Here is a 14,637-nt window from a genome sequence, read left to right as displayed (position 1 = left end):
TCCACTCAAGTCACTTCCAAGCCACACGATTCTTGGGGAGGGGCGCGGCGGGCAGGGAGCGGCTTCCACGCAAATCGCTTTGTCTCGGCGCCCCAGGTCCGCCGCGCGCAGCTGCAGTAGTCTCTGCGCTTCCCCGCCCCCGCTCCCGGGCGCCCCGCTCCCCTCTCTCCAGCAGCCCCGGAGCAGGAGCTCCGCCCCCAACGCGCCGCCCCAGCCCCGGCGCCTTAAAACCCGGTGCACACCGCCCCGCCGCGCCCCGCCGGCGCACCTCGCCTCCGGCCCGTGCCGCCAGCCGCAGCCGTCCTCCCGGCCCTGGTCCCGGCACCATGAGCTTCGGCTCGGAGCACTACCTGTGCGCCTCCTCCTCCTACCGCAAGGTGTTTGGAGATGGCTCTCGCCTGTCCTCGCGCCTCTCCAGCGCCGGGGGCGCGGGCGGCTTCCGCTCGCAGTCGCTGTCCCGCTGCAACGTGGCCTCCTCGGCCGCCTGCTCCTCGGCCGCGTCGCTCGGCCTGGGCCTGGCCTACCGCCGGGCCCCGGCGTCCGACGGGCTGGACCTGAGTCAGGCGGCGGCGCGCACCAACGAGTACAAGATCATCCGCACCAACGAGAAGGAGCAGCTGCAAGGCCTCAACGACCGCTTCGCGGTGTTCATCGAAAAGGTGCACCAGCTGGAGACGCAGAACCGCGCGCTCGAGGCCGAGCTGGCCGCGCTGCGGCAGCGCCACGCCGAACCGTCGCGCGTGGGCGAGCTCTTCCAGCGCGAGCTGCGCGACCTGCGTGCGCAGCTGGAGGAGGCGAGCTCGGCGCGCGCGCAGGCCTTGCTGGAACGCGACGGGCTGGCCGAGGAGGTGCAGCGGCTCCGGGCGCGCTGCGAGGAGGAGAGCCGCGGGCGCGAAGGCGCCGAGCGCGCCCTGAAGGCGCAGCAGCGCGACGTGGACGGCGCCACGCTGGCCCGCCTGGACCTGGAGAAGAAGGTGGAGTCGCTGCTGGACGAGCTGGCCTTCGTGCGCCAGGTGCACGACGAGGAGGTGGCCGAGCTGCTGGCCACGCTGCAGGCGTCGTCGCAGGCCGCGGCCGAGGTGGACGTGGCTGTGGCCAAACCAGACCTGAGTTCGGCGCTGAGGGAGATCCGAGCGCAGTATGAGTCCCTGGCTGCCAAGAACCTCCAGTCGGCGGAGGAGTGGTACAAGTCCAAGTTTGCCAACCTGAACGAGCAGGCGGCGCGCAGCACCGAGGCCATCCGGGCGAGCCGCGAGGAGATTCACGAGTACCGGCGTCAGCTGCAGGCACGCACCATCGAGATTGAGGGGCTGCGTGGGGCCAACGAGTCCTTGGAGAGGCAGATCCTGGAGCTGGAGGAGCGGCACAGCGCAGAGGTGGCTAGCTACCAGGTAAGGGCTGGAACGCTGCAAAGGGAGGGGCGCCCTGCCCTCTCCCCCACCTGCCTGCTCTCTCCCTAGGAACCGAGGGGAGGGGAGGGGAGGGGAGGGGAGGGGAGGGAGGAGGAGCCCCAACTGGAGGCCTTGGCAAACCAGAAGCCCTGGAGTCTACACCTTTCAGAGCCCTGGTCACTCTGTTTCCCTGCCCGTCATGTCATATCCCTGTCCGGGCCCTTCTAGAAAACAAAACAAAACAAAACCCTTAATCTTATGTTTTTCAGAGTCCAGAAATCTAATGAATGCTTCCTTATGTCCCGCTAGTGGACATAAACATCCTGGCGACTTAAAAAACAGCCCCCCCCACCAAAAGTAGGAGTGAACCCAGTGCAGCTGGGTTACAGCCTCTCATGTTGCAGTGCTGTCTCTCCTGTCTGGATTGTTTGGTTGACTTTGAAAGGCTTTCTGTGCACCCGGGAATTGATATTTATGGAGTATGTCTCTCTCTGCTAGAGAGAACGCTGGACTAAACTGGGAAGGGTTCTTGACTTTCGCCTTCAAAAGAGTAGAGATTGGGAGCCAAGGAGCTGAGTGATTGGGCTAGTTACAGTCGCTCTGCTCTACCTCTTCCCCTCCCAACACGCACGCACACACAGAGTTACCTTGTCTACCTGCTGGAGATATTTCTTTCTAAAGAAAGCTTTTTACCGCTTAGCAAATGGGAATGGTCAGGGCGCTGTCCTCGGTGCTGATCTAGAGTTCTTTCCATCTCAGAAAATATATGTCTCCTGTTTCATGCCCTAGTTATGACTCTCTAGGCAATTAACTGCTTTGGTCTTTTTTTTTTTTTTCTTCTGCAACACCCTCACAGCAGTCTTGGCTACCTGCAATCAAGGGTCACCTCATGGACAGCATCAATTTTCACTGTCATGGATGGCTTAGCATTGAGCAAATATGCTCAGCAGCATTGAGGTCCCACCTGAAAATTCACGTCTCCTTAACAATTTTTCATCTTCAATGCATGTGATAAATCACAGCGATGGGTGATTCTATCTTTGTTATAGGCTACTTATTTTTTTCCTTTTTGTGTGTTCTTTAAGCTCCTATGAAAGTATTGATTAGATCTTTCTTCTTTTCCTCTCCAAACAAAGGCCGTTGCATCTTCAGTTTTACTATATAGGGCATTCTGGGCTTATGACCACAAAGAGGACAGAGGCAGGAGAAAAGAAAGGAATAGTGTGGTTCAGTTTCAAGGTCCAATCAAAGCTCCTTTGGGTAGGATGATAATAATGCAAAAATTTGCAATAATTCGTTCTAGCCAGATCGAAGTTTACACTTGATGGAATTAATAGGGTTTGGGAACATTAAAAAAATAGAACCAAGAAAGGAGTAAAACCTCAAAAGTACTATTTTAGTCTGCAGCTAAAGAATGATTATTGGAGTGCAGGTATTTGTTATCCATTATAAACTGCCCCCCTTTGCTAAAGGAAGAAAGCTTGCCTGGACCATTTGTTTTGGTTATTTGGAATTACGGTCCGCTTCTAGTCTGCTTCAAAAGCTGTAACTCGGTAAAAAAAAAAAAAAGCTATAACTTGAATTTTTCACTTTTTGGCCTAGCTCCTCCATGGATTGAATTAATCACATCTAGTTAACTGAGACTTCATGTGTTCTAGCACCCTCGAAAGATGAGCTAGGTGGTCTTCTGAAGGGCTAGCCCAGTATTTCTACAAAAAAAGGATAACTTACCTGTAGCTGCCATCAGATTTGGGCTTTGCCATGCCCTCTGTTTACTTGGTATGGCCCTGTCTTCTAAGAGGTAGTGACAATATCATCTGACTTGTTTTGTTTGCTTTAAAAGGCTTTCAGTGTTAGACAATAGTAGGGTCATCCAGACACAGTCTGCAGGAAACAAAAACCCTACAGAAACTGCGGCATCTGCAGCTCTGCAGTGCTGCCCCCATCAGCATTAGCCTTCAGAACCTCAGTGGGCCTGCTGGTGGAATGGAAGACCAGAGGAGACAACATAAAGCTATTTCCTACCCCTTGGGACTTCAGTCTGGGGAAGGGCTCACATCCTCACCTGCTTATCCTGAAGGCCTAAAGTCACAAGAGTATCCTCTGGCTGTTTTCTCTAACAATTTTAGTTCTACTGGCCAAGATGAAAAGCCTCCCTCTGCATGGTGAGATTCCGCTATTGTTTTCTTGCCCTCTCTCTCCCTCCTCCCTCCCCTTTCACTGCAGTTATGGGAGGCTGTTCTCTTTCTTCTGCTTCAGAGATTAGTGATAGGCCTATTTTCCTTTGCAAGCTTTCCACCCTCTCAGAGGCAGAGGAAGGCCCCATTAAAGTCACATTTTCCCTGCCCAGAATGCTGACAGCCTATTCAAGGGCAGAAAGCTTATTACACTTTTGAAAGGGTAAAGAATGATTCAAGGTGACATGGTGAGTACACAATGATATATGAGAGAACCCCAATCAGGCGACAGGTGAAATTGAAGAGCTAGAGCTAGTTTTGTCTTCAAAAGCCAAATGTAGCCACCCACTGTAGCTGAACCCTTTTCCATTTCTGGCCCAGGGCAAATCTGGTTCCTGTATAACTGCTTTACCACCCTAGAGGCCCTGTTCTGCCAAAGATGCCTAACAATGTTTTTGCAGGATACTAGAGGCCCTGGCCCTCTACTATGGTCAGTCTTGGAAAGCTGCAGCTTTCCTTGAAAGTCCTTGCTGCACAATCAAGCTCCCCATTAGTTAATGCTCCCCAGGGAGATGAGCCAAGTCTGCTTTCTCTCTGGTATGAGATTGGAATACAACCTAATGAAATAGCTGGCCCCTTGGAGATTGGGGGTGACACTGGCTGCATATAAATCTATGGTCTGATTTATCTATGAAATTAGAATTCAAAAAGAAACTACATTTGGTCCTTTCTTCTTTTCAACTCTTCTATATGTTTTTGGTTTTGTTTTGTTTTTGCTCCTCCCTGTCTCATTGTATTACTGTCACCAATGCCACCTTGATAGCTCCTTTACAGAAATAAATTTAAACTTGTCATTCCTAAACCCATGGATCCACCAAGATCACTTGGGGGCTTAACAAAAAGATTCTCAGGCTTATTTCCAATGATCGAGATTCAGTAGATGACAGGTACAGCCCAGGAATATGCAAAAGCACTGCATCCTATTGTTCCTCAGACTGATTTTGGGGTGCGCTAGCCTAAACCACATTTCACAATATAAACCAGCTCATATAATGCAAGATTTTATTTTATTTTATATATCTTTTAAAGATTTATTTATTTATTCATGAGAGACAGAGAGAGAGAGAGGCAGAGACACAGGCAGAGGGAGAAGCAGGCTCCATGCAGGGAGCCTGATGCGGGACTCGATCCCGGGACCCCAGGATCATGCCCCTGGGCCGAAGGCAGCGGTAATCCACTGCGCCACCCAGGGATCCCCCTAATGCAAGATTTTAAAGTATGGCAGGAAAAAAGAAAGAAAGAAAGCGAAGACAGGAAGGAGAATAAGACATATAGGTGGTACACATATAAAAGTCCTCTCTCCTCACCCGGTCATTCTGGATGGGCCCTTTCATTCAGACTGTACTGCACTCACTACTACCACTGGCCTGCCTGAGGGCTCCTAAAAGTGATGAAATCCATAGCACTGTTTGTGGTTCTCCACTGCCGATGCTTGTGTGGCCAGGTCTTTCTCTTCCTCCTGGCCTGCATCCTTCCAGCCCTTGGGAAGATGTTCAGCACTCATCTTAGCTGCTACTCCAGGAGAGACCCCAGCTGGAACTGGGAGTGCCTCTGCCATTCCCTCAGGCTAAGCCAGCAGCAGCTGCGTGGTTGGGGGAGGGGGCAGACTGCAGCGTTCTGCTCAGATTTCCAGCTGGAGGCCATCTTTGGCAGGGCTTTTGAAGGGCAATGTGAGACAGTCTGGTGGGGGGAAGAGAGCACAAACAAAGGGACTAGACATTGAAGAGCAATGGTCAGCAGTCAGCCCAATTCCTTCCAAAAGGAGCAAAGTCTTGCTTTTTGTCTACTCTGACCCATAAATTAGATGTGTGAAATGTGTAATGTAAACATTCAAGGAAATATCCTCTATCTAGAACTCAGCTCCCAACAACCTCTTATTCAGCAAACACAGCTCTGAAACAAAAATATTGTCTTAAAAAGGACCTTATGCTGCTGATGAGACAAAACCTCCATGTCCAAGTCACATATTGGGAAGTTGACCCCTCTGATCCTCCTAACTTATTCATTCTTGTTTTACATGATCCTAAAGCGCTTTGTCTTCTGAGTTTCAAGCATGCTGCAAGTTAGAGAAGGAGGACCAACTGAGTCAGGCATCATCAAGAATGAGTAGCATTATTTCAACTTTTTTTTTTTTTAAGATTTTATTTATTTTTTCATGAGAGACACAGAGAGAGAGAGAGAGGGAGAGGTAGAGACATAGGCAGGAGAAGCAGGCTCCATGCAGGGACATGGGACTGGATCCTGGGTCTTCAGGATCACGCCCTGGGCTGAAGGCGGCGCTAAAGCCGCTAAACCATTGAGCCACCGGGGCTGCCCTATTTCAACTTTCAGAACAAAGAAAACCAGTAAGTGGCAAGCACTAATGCAAACACTGTTCTTTGGGAGCCATTAGGTAGAAATAAACAATCTGATATACCTCTATTGACCTCAAAGATAAAAGACGGGAAAATAATTGATCGTTATCATAATCTGTAGTTGCTAAGAAAGGTTGCGTTATGTTTGTTCTAATTAAGAATGGTACAACACCTCTGGGGCACCTGGCTGGCTCAGTCAGAGGAAGATGCCACTCTTGATCTCAGAGTCATGAGTTAGAGCCCCATGTTGGGTGTAGAGATTATTTAAATAAATAATATATTTTTAAAATGGTACAAGCCCTTTTAGAAAGGTTTTTATTTAAAATCATCATTTAATCTGGTGCTTAAAGGAATGTGCCTTCAACTAATATTAAAGCTTTATTATATGCTGCTTTGCTTTCCTGAGTAATCCAAGGGGTTGTGGGCTCATGATTAATTTGTCCATATGATTAAAAAAGGTATAAGTCACATGGTATGATCTTAACAATTTATTGAGCAATTTCTATGTGACAAGTGCTGTTTTAACGCCCATCATCTAATTTAACAGATAATGGACTTCGATGATCATATGAGGTGCCTTAAATTGGAATCCTAACTTGAGGATCTCAGAATACCTCAGAAAAGAATAAACATTATAATTTTTCATATGTAGAAATGGAAATTTTGAAGAAACTAAAACACAGAAAACTGAGGTATGTTGCATATTTGAGGCAGGGCCAGAAATGCAACCCAAAGGTCCTGATGCAATCCTCCTGTTTTTTCTCAGATCTCGTTTCTCCTGTCCTTTGCATAAGGAGAAGTCTTCCTCTTCTACCTTTTCCCTTTGCCACAGTAATATTGTGTCCCTTATCCCTAGGTGCATTACTAGCAGACCTGCTTGTAGGTTAGTTTAACCTCAAGTAACAACTATCAAGTAAAATTTTTGGTAAAAATCATCTGAAGGGATCCCTGGGTGGCGCAGTGGTTTGGCGCCTGCCTTTGGCCCAGGGCGCGATCCTGGAGACCCGGGATCAAATCCCACATCAGGCTCCCGGTGCATGGAGCCTGCTTCTTCCTCCGCCTGTGTCTCTGCCTCTCTCTCTCTCTCTCTGTGACTATCATAAATAAAAATAAAATAATAAAATAAAATAAAATAAAATAAAATAAAATAAAATAAAATAAAATAAAAATCATCTGAAGCCCAGGGCTCTTGGGTGGCTCAGCACTTGAGCATCTGCTTTCTGCTCAGGGCATGATCTTGGGTCCAGGGATGGGGGATCAAGTCTCGCATAGGAGAGACTGCAGGGAACTGCTTCTCCCTCTGCCTATGTCTCTGCCTTTCTCTCTGAATAAATAAATAAAATTTAAAAAAAAATCACTTGAAGCCCTTATGATCTCTGAACACGTTTTGGAATATTTCCATCACTGTCCATGTAATATGTATTTTCCCTGCTGCTTGTCACTCCTTGCTCTGCACCCATCAGTTAATTGAGTCTCTCCTTTGCGACATTCCTGTCAATATTTATAGAACAGGTAGGAGGCATGAATTTCTATTTTTTCTGCAGGTTCTCTTGATTTGGAAGTCTGTACCCTCTGATGTTAGCAGCCCTGTTTTCAACCATCATGTCATCATCCCCACACAGGAAATTACAAGGGCCCCTCACTCACTCACTTCTTGAGGTTTCTGATAGTTTTCTATGTCTCCACTTCACAAAAATTATTCTAAATTGCTGTGCTCTTTATGTCAACAAGGTTGCAACTAAATTATATGCATTATTTGCTCACATCTTTTTAAGTCAGAGGAAAAGAAGTGCTCATGTAGCACACCATTCATTCATTTAACAGTTACTCACTGAGCATCTGCAATGCGCATTGTGCTAGGATCTAGGCTTCCAGAGGTGAACCAAACAGAATCAGCTCCTGTTTCTATGTAAATTACATTGTAGTGCAGTAGCTCTCTGACAGGAGTGACTTGCCTTCCAGGGGACCTTTAGCAATGTCTGGGACATTGTTGGTTATCACAACTGGGAGGGAGGGTGTGTGCTACTAGTGGGTGGAGGTCAGGGATGCTGCTAAACATCCTACAATTCACAGGACAACCCCCCCCCCCAGGAAAGAATTATCCAGCCCAGAATGTCAACAGTGCCTAGGTTGAAAAAGCATGAGATCGAGGAAGATGACAGAAAATAAACTAGTCAAGTAAAAAATGAACGAGAAAGTTTCAGGTAATGATAATAGCTGAGAGCAGAGTGGCCACTTGCAAGTATGTGCTTTCTTCTAATTTGTCCTCCCACCAGAGGTGCTTGTTTCTCATTTGCACAAAGCCCCTTTATGGGCTACCCACTGCCCTAGCTTGAGGTAAAATAGCATGCTAGATCAGTGTGGAAAGGGTACTTAAGTTAGACACAAAAGAAGACTGTCTGGGTAGAGGGCATTTGCCCTGAATCTTCGATGACTCAGAGTCGGCCACAGAAGACCCACTACAGAGCATTCCGGACAGAAGAAGTAACTAGTCTAAAGGGTCTGGGACAGCAATGAAGTTGGTAACTTTAAGGAGCAAAAGAGAAGGCCAGGGTGGCTGAAGCACTTGGAGCAAAGGAAGTAGTATAGGCCATGCTGAGGAATTTGGACTTTATTATAATAGCTGTTAGAGGGTTCCAAGCAGGAGAACAAGGATCTGCTGTGTTTTTAAAAGACCCTCTGGGGGTACCTGGGTGCTCATTAAGTTAAACCTCCAACTTTTGGTTTCTGCTCAGGTCCTGATCTCATGGATCGTGGGATGGAACCCAGAGTTGGGTTCTGCACCCAGTGAGGAGTTGGCTTGATGATTCTCTCCTTTTGCCCCTCCCCCTCTGTGTGTGCTCACATGTGTACACTCTCTTTCTCTAAACTAATTAAATAAATCTTTAAAAAAATGTTTAAAAGCCCCTCTGGCTGCTCAAGAATCAGAAATCTAAAGCTATTTTTTGGGCACCTAGTGGCACAGTTGGTTAAGCCTCTTGGTTCCTCCTCAGGTGGTAATCTCAGGGTTGTGTGATCTGCAAGGAGTCTACCAAAATTTCTCTCTCCCTTTCCCTCTGCCCCTCCCACTCATGCGCTCTCTCTCTCTCTCTCTCTCTCTCTGTGTCTCTGAAATAAATAAATAAATAAATATATATATATATATATATACATATATATATAAATGTAAAGCTATTTTTCTGTGATTGGGTTTGCACCTGAAAGAATTTGGAGCAAAACTATTATATGGACCTTGTTTCTTTTTTATTTATTTTTAGTTTTTTAAAAGATTTTATTTATTTGTTTGTTTAAGAGAGAGAATGAGCAGGATCTCAAGTGGAGGGGAGGGCAGAGGGAGAGAATCCCAAACCAACTATGCACTGAGCAAGGAGCCCTATGCAGGGCCTGATCTCACAACCCAGAGATCATGACCAGAGCCAAAATCAAGAGCCAGCTGCCCAAATAACCAGGCCACCCAGGTGTCCTCTAGTTTCTTATTTATTTATTTTTTTAAAGATTTTATTTATTTATTCATGAGAGACAGAGAGAGAGAGACAGAGAGAGAGGCAGGCTCCATACAAGAAGCCTGATATGAGACTCGATCCTGGATCCCAGGATCACGCCCTGAGCCGAAGGCAGAGGCTCAACTACTGAGCCATTCAGGGGTCCCTAGTTTCTTTTTTATTTATTTTTTATTTTTTTATTTTTTTAAATTTTATTTATTTATTCATGAGAGACAAAGAGAGAGAGAGGCAGAGACACAGGCAGAGGGAGAAGCAGGCTCCATGCAGGGAGCCCGACGTGGGACTCGATCCCGGGGCTCCAGGATCACACCCCGGTCCCAAGGCAAGCGCTAAATCACTGAGCCACGCAGGGATCCCCCCTTAGTTTCTTTTTTAAAAATATAATTTCAATCTGCCACTTGGGTTAAAGAAATTCCATGGAGTATTTCTGCTTCCTCTGTAATCTGTCCCGTGAAATGCTCTCGGTAGGGTAATTGAGGAGCAGGCTTCCAGGAAACCATCAAAACGAACAGAGACAGAGAAGACTTGCTGTCCTCTCTGTGCTTTTCACAGTTGGAATCTTCTGAATCTAAGCTCCTAACCTGAGGCTTTGGGTTTTGGAAAGGACACGTAACAACTGAATTATTCAGAAGCAATACAGTAAGCAAGGGAGGGATGAGAAGTAAGTTTATTTGTTTTTTCAAGTTTTTACTTAAATTTCAGTCAACATACAGTGTAGTATTAGCTTTAGGTCTAAGTTTAAAAAGGAGAGAGGAAAATATCTCCGTGATGTTCGTTCAAGAACCATGTGCCACACAGTCGAAGTTCCCAACCCTTACCATACATCCAAATCTCCTAGGGACCTTAGGAAAGAGTGCAGATGCTGAGACCCCACCCCAGAACAAATGAATCAGAATCTGGGCTGGGGGACAGGCCTGGATTTTTAATGTGTAGTCAGGGTTGAGAATCCTTGTTTTGTGGAAATCTGACTGAATTTCAGCTGGTTCAAATATGTTGAATATGTCACTTTTCAGGATAGCATCGGGCAGCTGGAGAATGATCTGAGGAACACCAAGAGTGAGATGGCACGCCACCTTCGGGAATACCAGGACTTGCTCAATGTCAAAATGGCTCTTGATATTGAGATAGCAGCTTACAGGTATTTCAAAGGGCATGCTCACCCAAGCAGATCCAGTCACCTGGGGCAACACTACCCAATTACTGGATAGGTGGTTTTAGTCTCTCTGATTTCTGATGGGTAAGAGGGGATGAGGAAAGACATCCTTAGTGCCTTCCAGGTGAGCTGACTCCTCTGTCCCTCAACTTGTTTATACTTCACCTAACTAGTCCTAGAGTAGTCTACTTACCTCTGCTAGGATTTAAGGAGATAATGTGAGTATCCATAGGTTGAAATAGAACCCATCACAATCTTTTAAAAATAGGGTTGATACAACATAGAACATCCTAACAGAGGAGGTATCCCTCTGGATTTCTACTCATGCAATGTTCAAGTGAACATTTACCTTAAGAAAAAAGGTAATAACAGTAACTACTGTTTTTTGAATGGCTACTGTGTGCCAGGCACTATAGTAGATATGTATTTAAATTATCTAGGTATCCAGTCATATTTTTTGCAGAAGAGGAAACCTGAACCACAGATTTACCATGTAATTTGTTCTAAGTCACAGTGCTGGTAAATGGAAGAGCTCAACTTCAGTCCAGATCTGAGATTTTTTTTCTTTTACATTATGTATACTTCTTCAAAACAAAACTCCAAGAGTATTTGATAGTGTCTTGAGTTTCTGATTTTAAAGAGATGATAAAAATTATTAGAGATATGAGAAACAAGGCATTGGGGCCACTCTTACCATGCTGGTTAGGCTAGGCTGAGAAGAAGTCTGTTATTGGAAACAGCTGCATTCACTAGTTTTTGAAGTTGCTAGTTCCATTCCTTTTGTGCTCCTCTACATTGAAAAAGCACAATTCTGAAGTTCAGGCTGAATTAGGCAGTTCCTTCCTCCTCTGTGGACTTTTTACCTCCTTATCCCTATTGCACTTAAGGTTTTGATTAGTAAACTTACTTATCCCTAGAGCTTTGTAGACTCTTCAGTGCCAAAAATGGGTGTGATGAGACTAAGGGGAATTGTACAAAAATTCCTTTTTGAACATATTTGTGATTAGGTTTCCCTTTGACAGTGCTTTAAACACAGCTGATGCTAAAGATGCACTCATACAGTAGTAGATGTGCATCTACACATGCAGATGTGTATGCATGTGCTGGATAAACTCCATGTCTTTGAACATTAGAATTCAATATTTATTGGTCTCAACCTCATGAGAAACAGCAGTCTTATGAAATCTTTTAAAATGAATAGGAGCTGGAGGGTTAAGTTCTTTTTTAAAAAAAAGTTACTAGTTGACTTCCTAAGACTTTTTCTCTGTTGGATTTACAGGAAACTGCTGGAAGGTGAAGAGACACGTTTTAGCACCAGTGGATTAAGCATTTCAGGGCTGAATCCACCCCCCAATCCAGTTTATCTGCTCCCACCTAGAATCCTCAGTTCTACAACCTCCAAAGTCTTATCCACTGGGCTGTCTCTTAAGAAAGAGGAGGAGGAGGAGGAAGAGGCTTCTAAGGCAGCATCTAAGAAAACATCCCAGATAGGGGAAAGTTTTGAAGAAATACTGGAGGAGACAGTAATATCTACTAAGAAAACGGAGAAATCAATTATAGAAGAAAGCACCACTTCAAGCCAAAAAATATAATTATGTTGCTTAAAAAAAAGTTAATGCTTAAGAGGGGATAATATGCACTTGACTTGTTAAAGAGCCTATTCCTGAACCAAAACACCTGTCACCACTGTAAAATGTCTTCAAGGCTTCAGTCTCTCCTATTTAGCATTGAATACTTTCTCTAATAAGAAAACCACCCGGTAGGTTGGAGCAAACTGCAGCCCTAGAGCAATCACAGAGGAGTTATCTAAGAGTTCAGCTTTCTCACCTAAAGCTCAGGCTTCACAGCGTTAGATGATTCAGGTACAGAGGAAGTACAAACTACGGTGCTAAATCTGTGATCATCATCATTTGCTGTGAATTGAAATTAAAACTTAATGTTCGCTCACTATGCCCAGATCTTATCCAGCTATATAGTCTCACTCTAGGTTCCCAAACCATCAGATCACTGCCAAAGATAAACCAATGGCCCGCATTAGACACCACTCTGATAAAACTGCTTCACAAGTGATGGGTGTTTGTTTAATGGACACTTCCTCTCCTCACAATTTCATGTATCCTTTTCTTCCATTCAGGAAAAAAAAAATAAGGCTAGTGTAGTATTCTTCCCCCCTTAAACACATTTAGGTTCTTCTGTAAAGAACTTACCCCCTTTAGCTCTCTTTGTTCAATGGTAAAATTAGATGCATGTTGAACATTTCTGTGATTCGTGTAACGACTTCTCCCTGCCCATTTCACGTCCTTCCAATTCTATAAGTAAAGAAAAATGGCAGTGATATGTTTTAAGGGTTGTCCCCAACAAATGATGAAAAGAGTCCCTAGATTTTAGGCTTTCAGCTTATTCAAATCCATTTAATTAGGAAAAAAAGTATTAAGAATGTAGCTATTCACTTTAACTTTAGAAACACAGTAATAGTCCCCCAAGCTGTGATTAAGCTGACCTTAGATTTAGTAGTATAAGCTAGAAGAGGCGTATTTGTGTGAATGGAAAAAGCCAAGGTCTCATTGATCTGTGTGAGTTCATTTGTGGTGATCTAGAATTAGCTTTATCATGCCCCTTACCCTTAGAACCCACGAATCCCGTTTCCCATTGTCTAGGTCCTCACAAGGCCTTGCTTTCACTCTCCTATGCCTTTTAAGAATGCTAAGTATAATTATGTTATCACCAGGACACAATGCTACCGCCCAAAAGTAAAAGAAATCACCTCTGGTCAATTAACACCACCAGCAAACAAAAGGAAATCTTTCTCTTTTGTCTAAGCATCCTGCTCCAGACTTTCCCCATAGCTACATGGTTGGTAGGGTCTCCTTCCCCTCCTGGAGAGATAGTGACACTCAAGACTAGAGAAGAGGCTCACATGCTTCTATTCATGTGCTAGCAAGTCCATTCTGGAGAGCCAACTTTTCATCTGCCCAACTGTGTAGCCGCTGCATTGCCCTGTCTTCCACATGTGCCAAGTTTGATGTAGCATTAATTCTTTCACAGTCACTTCCAAGAGACCTAAAGAGTTGCCGTGTCTCTGTCACATACCTCCATTCAAAGTTCTGTTATGATAGGGTGCGACGCTTTTACCGAACTTATTTATCCTAGCACCTGCTTCAATTGTTCGAGGAACTGGAAAGATACTTTTTCTTCTTCCTTTCCCTCACTCCGTCCCTGTCTTTACTACCCACACTTACTGTAAAACATTAGTAAGATAAGAATTAAAAGTCACACGATCCCACCAACATAACTTGTGTCTTGTGGTTCTTGCTGTTGCAGTTGAAAAAAGTGCTGTTTTTGGGGTGCCAGGTTGCCTTAGTAGAGCATGCGACCCAATCTCAGGGTCATGAGTTTGAGCCCCATGTTGGACCTAGAGCTTACTCAAAAAAGAAGAGGGGTCACCTGGGTGGCTCAGTAGGTTAAGTGCTGCCTTCAGCTCAGGTCATGATCTCAGGGTCCTAGGATTGAGCCCCCCCAATGGGCTCCCTGCTCAGGGGGAGTCCGCTTCTCCCTCTCCTGCCGCTCCTCCTGCTCATGCTCTCTCTCAAAATATTTTTTAAGGGGATCTGTGGGTGACTAAGCAGTTTGGTGCCTGCCTTCTGTCTAGGGCATGATCCTGGAGTCCTGGGATCGAGTCCCACATCAGGTTCCCTGCATGAGGCCTGCTTCTCCCTCTGCCTGTATCTCTGCCTCTGTCTCTGTGTGTGTCTCTCTCATGAATAAATAAACAAAATCTTTAAAAAATATATTTTTTAAAAAAGAAAGCATTATTTAAGTTCAGTGAGACAGCTATACCCCAAATAATTTGGGAATTTTTCTTCTCTGCTCCTTGCATCCATAGTTAGAGTTGTTTCCCTTGCCAAGGCCTTGGGATTACACAGCCTGCATGTGTTTATACTGTAAAACACAGCATGCACTAAGTGGACAGTTTATGGCAGGGAGTGAAGAAATCAAATG

At 45.4% G+C, this 14,637-nt stretch overlaps 1 protein-coding gene across 1 annotated transcript; it reads left to right on the top strand.

The window, feature by feature from the left end:
• Positions 1 to 265: 265 nt before the first annotated feature.
• Positions 266 to 13,925, top strand: INA (internexin neuronal intermediate filament protein alpha). Its single transcript, XM_041742488.1, has 3 exons — positions 266 to 1,391; positions 10,499 to 10,623; positions 11,918 to 13,925. The coding sequence occupies exons 1-3, from the start codon at positions 327 to 329 to the stop codon at positions 12,228 to 12,230; spliced, it is 1,503 nt and encodes a 500-aa protein (XP_041598422.1). The 5' UTR covers positions 266 to 326; the 3' UTR covers positions 12,231 to 13,925.
• Positions 13,926 to 14,637: the final 712 nt, after the last annotated feature.

The sequence above is a fragment of the Vulpes lagopus genome, chromosome 2, assembly GCF_018345385.1.
Source record: "Vulpes lagopus strain Blue_001 chromosome 2, ASM1834538v1, whole genome shotgun sequence".
Classification (NCBI taxonomy): domain Eukaryota; kingdom Metazoa; phylum Chordata; class Mammalia; order Carnivora; family Canidae; genus Vulpes; species Vulpes lagopus.
The sequence above is the reverse complement of the archived record's forward strand: the minus strand, read 5'-3'. Positions and strand labels throughout refer to the sequence as shown.

What these genes read in the sequence shown, in the direction of transcription:
- INA (XM_041742488.1), top strand. Translation starts at nt 327, where the DNA reads ATGAGCTTCGGCTCGGAGCACTACCTGTGCGCCTCCTCCTCCTACCGC. An exon ending in CAGAGGTGGCTAGCTACCAG is followed by an intron (nt 1,392 to 10,498) that starts GTAAGGGCTGGA and finishes GTCACTTTTCAG; the next exon opens with GATAGCATCGGGCAGCTGGA. An exon ending in ATTGAGATAGCAGCTTACAG is followed by an intron (nt 10,624 to 11,917) that starts GTATTTCAAAGG and finishes TTGGATTTACAG; the next exon opens with GAAACTGCTGGAAGGTGAAG.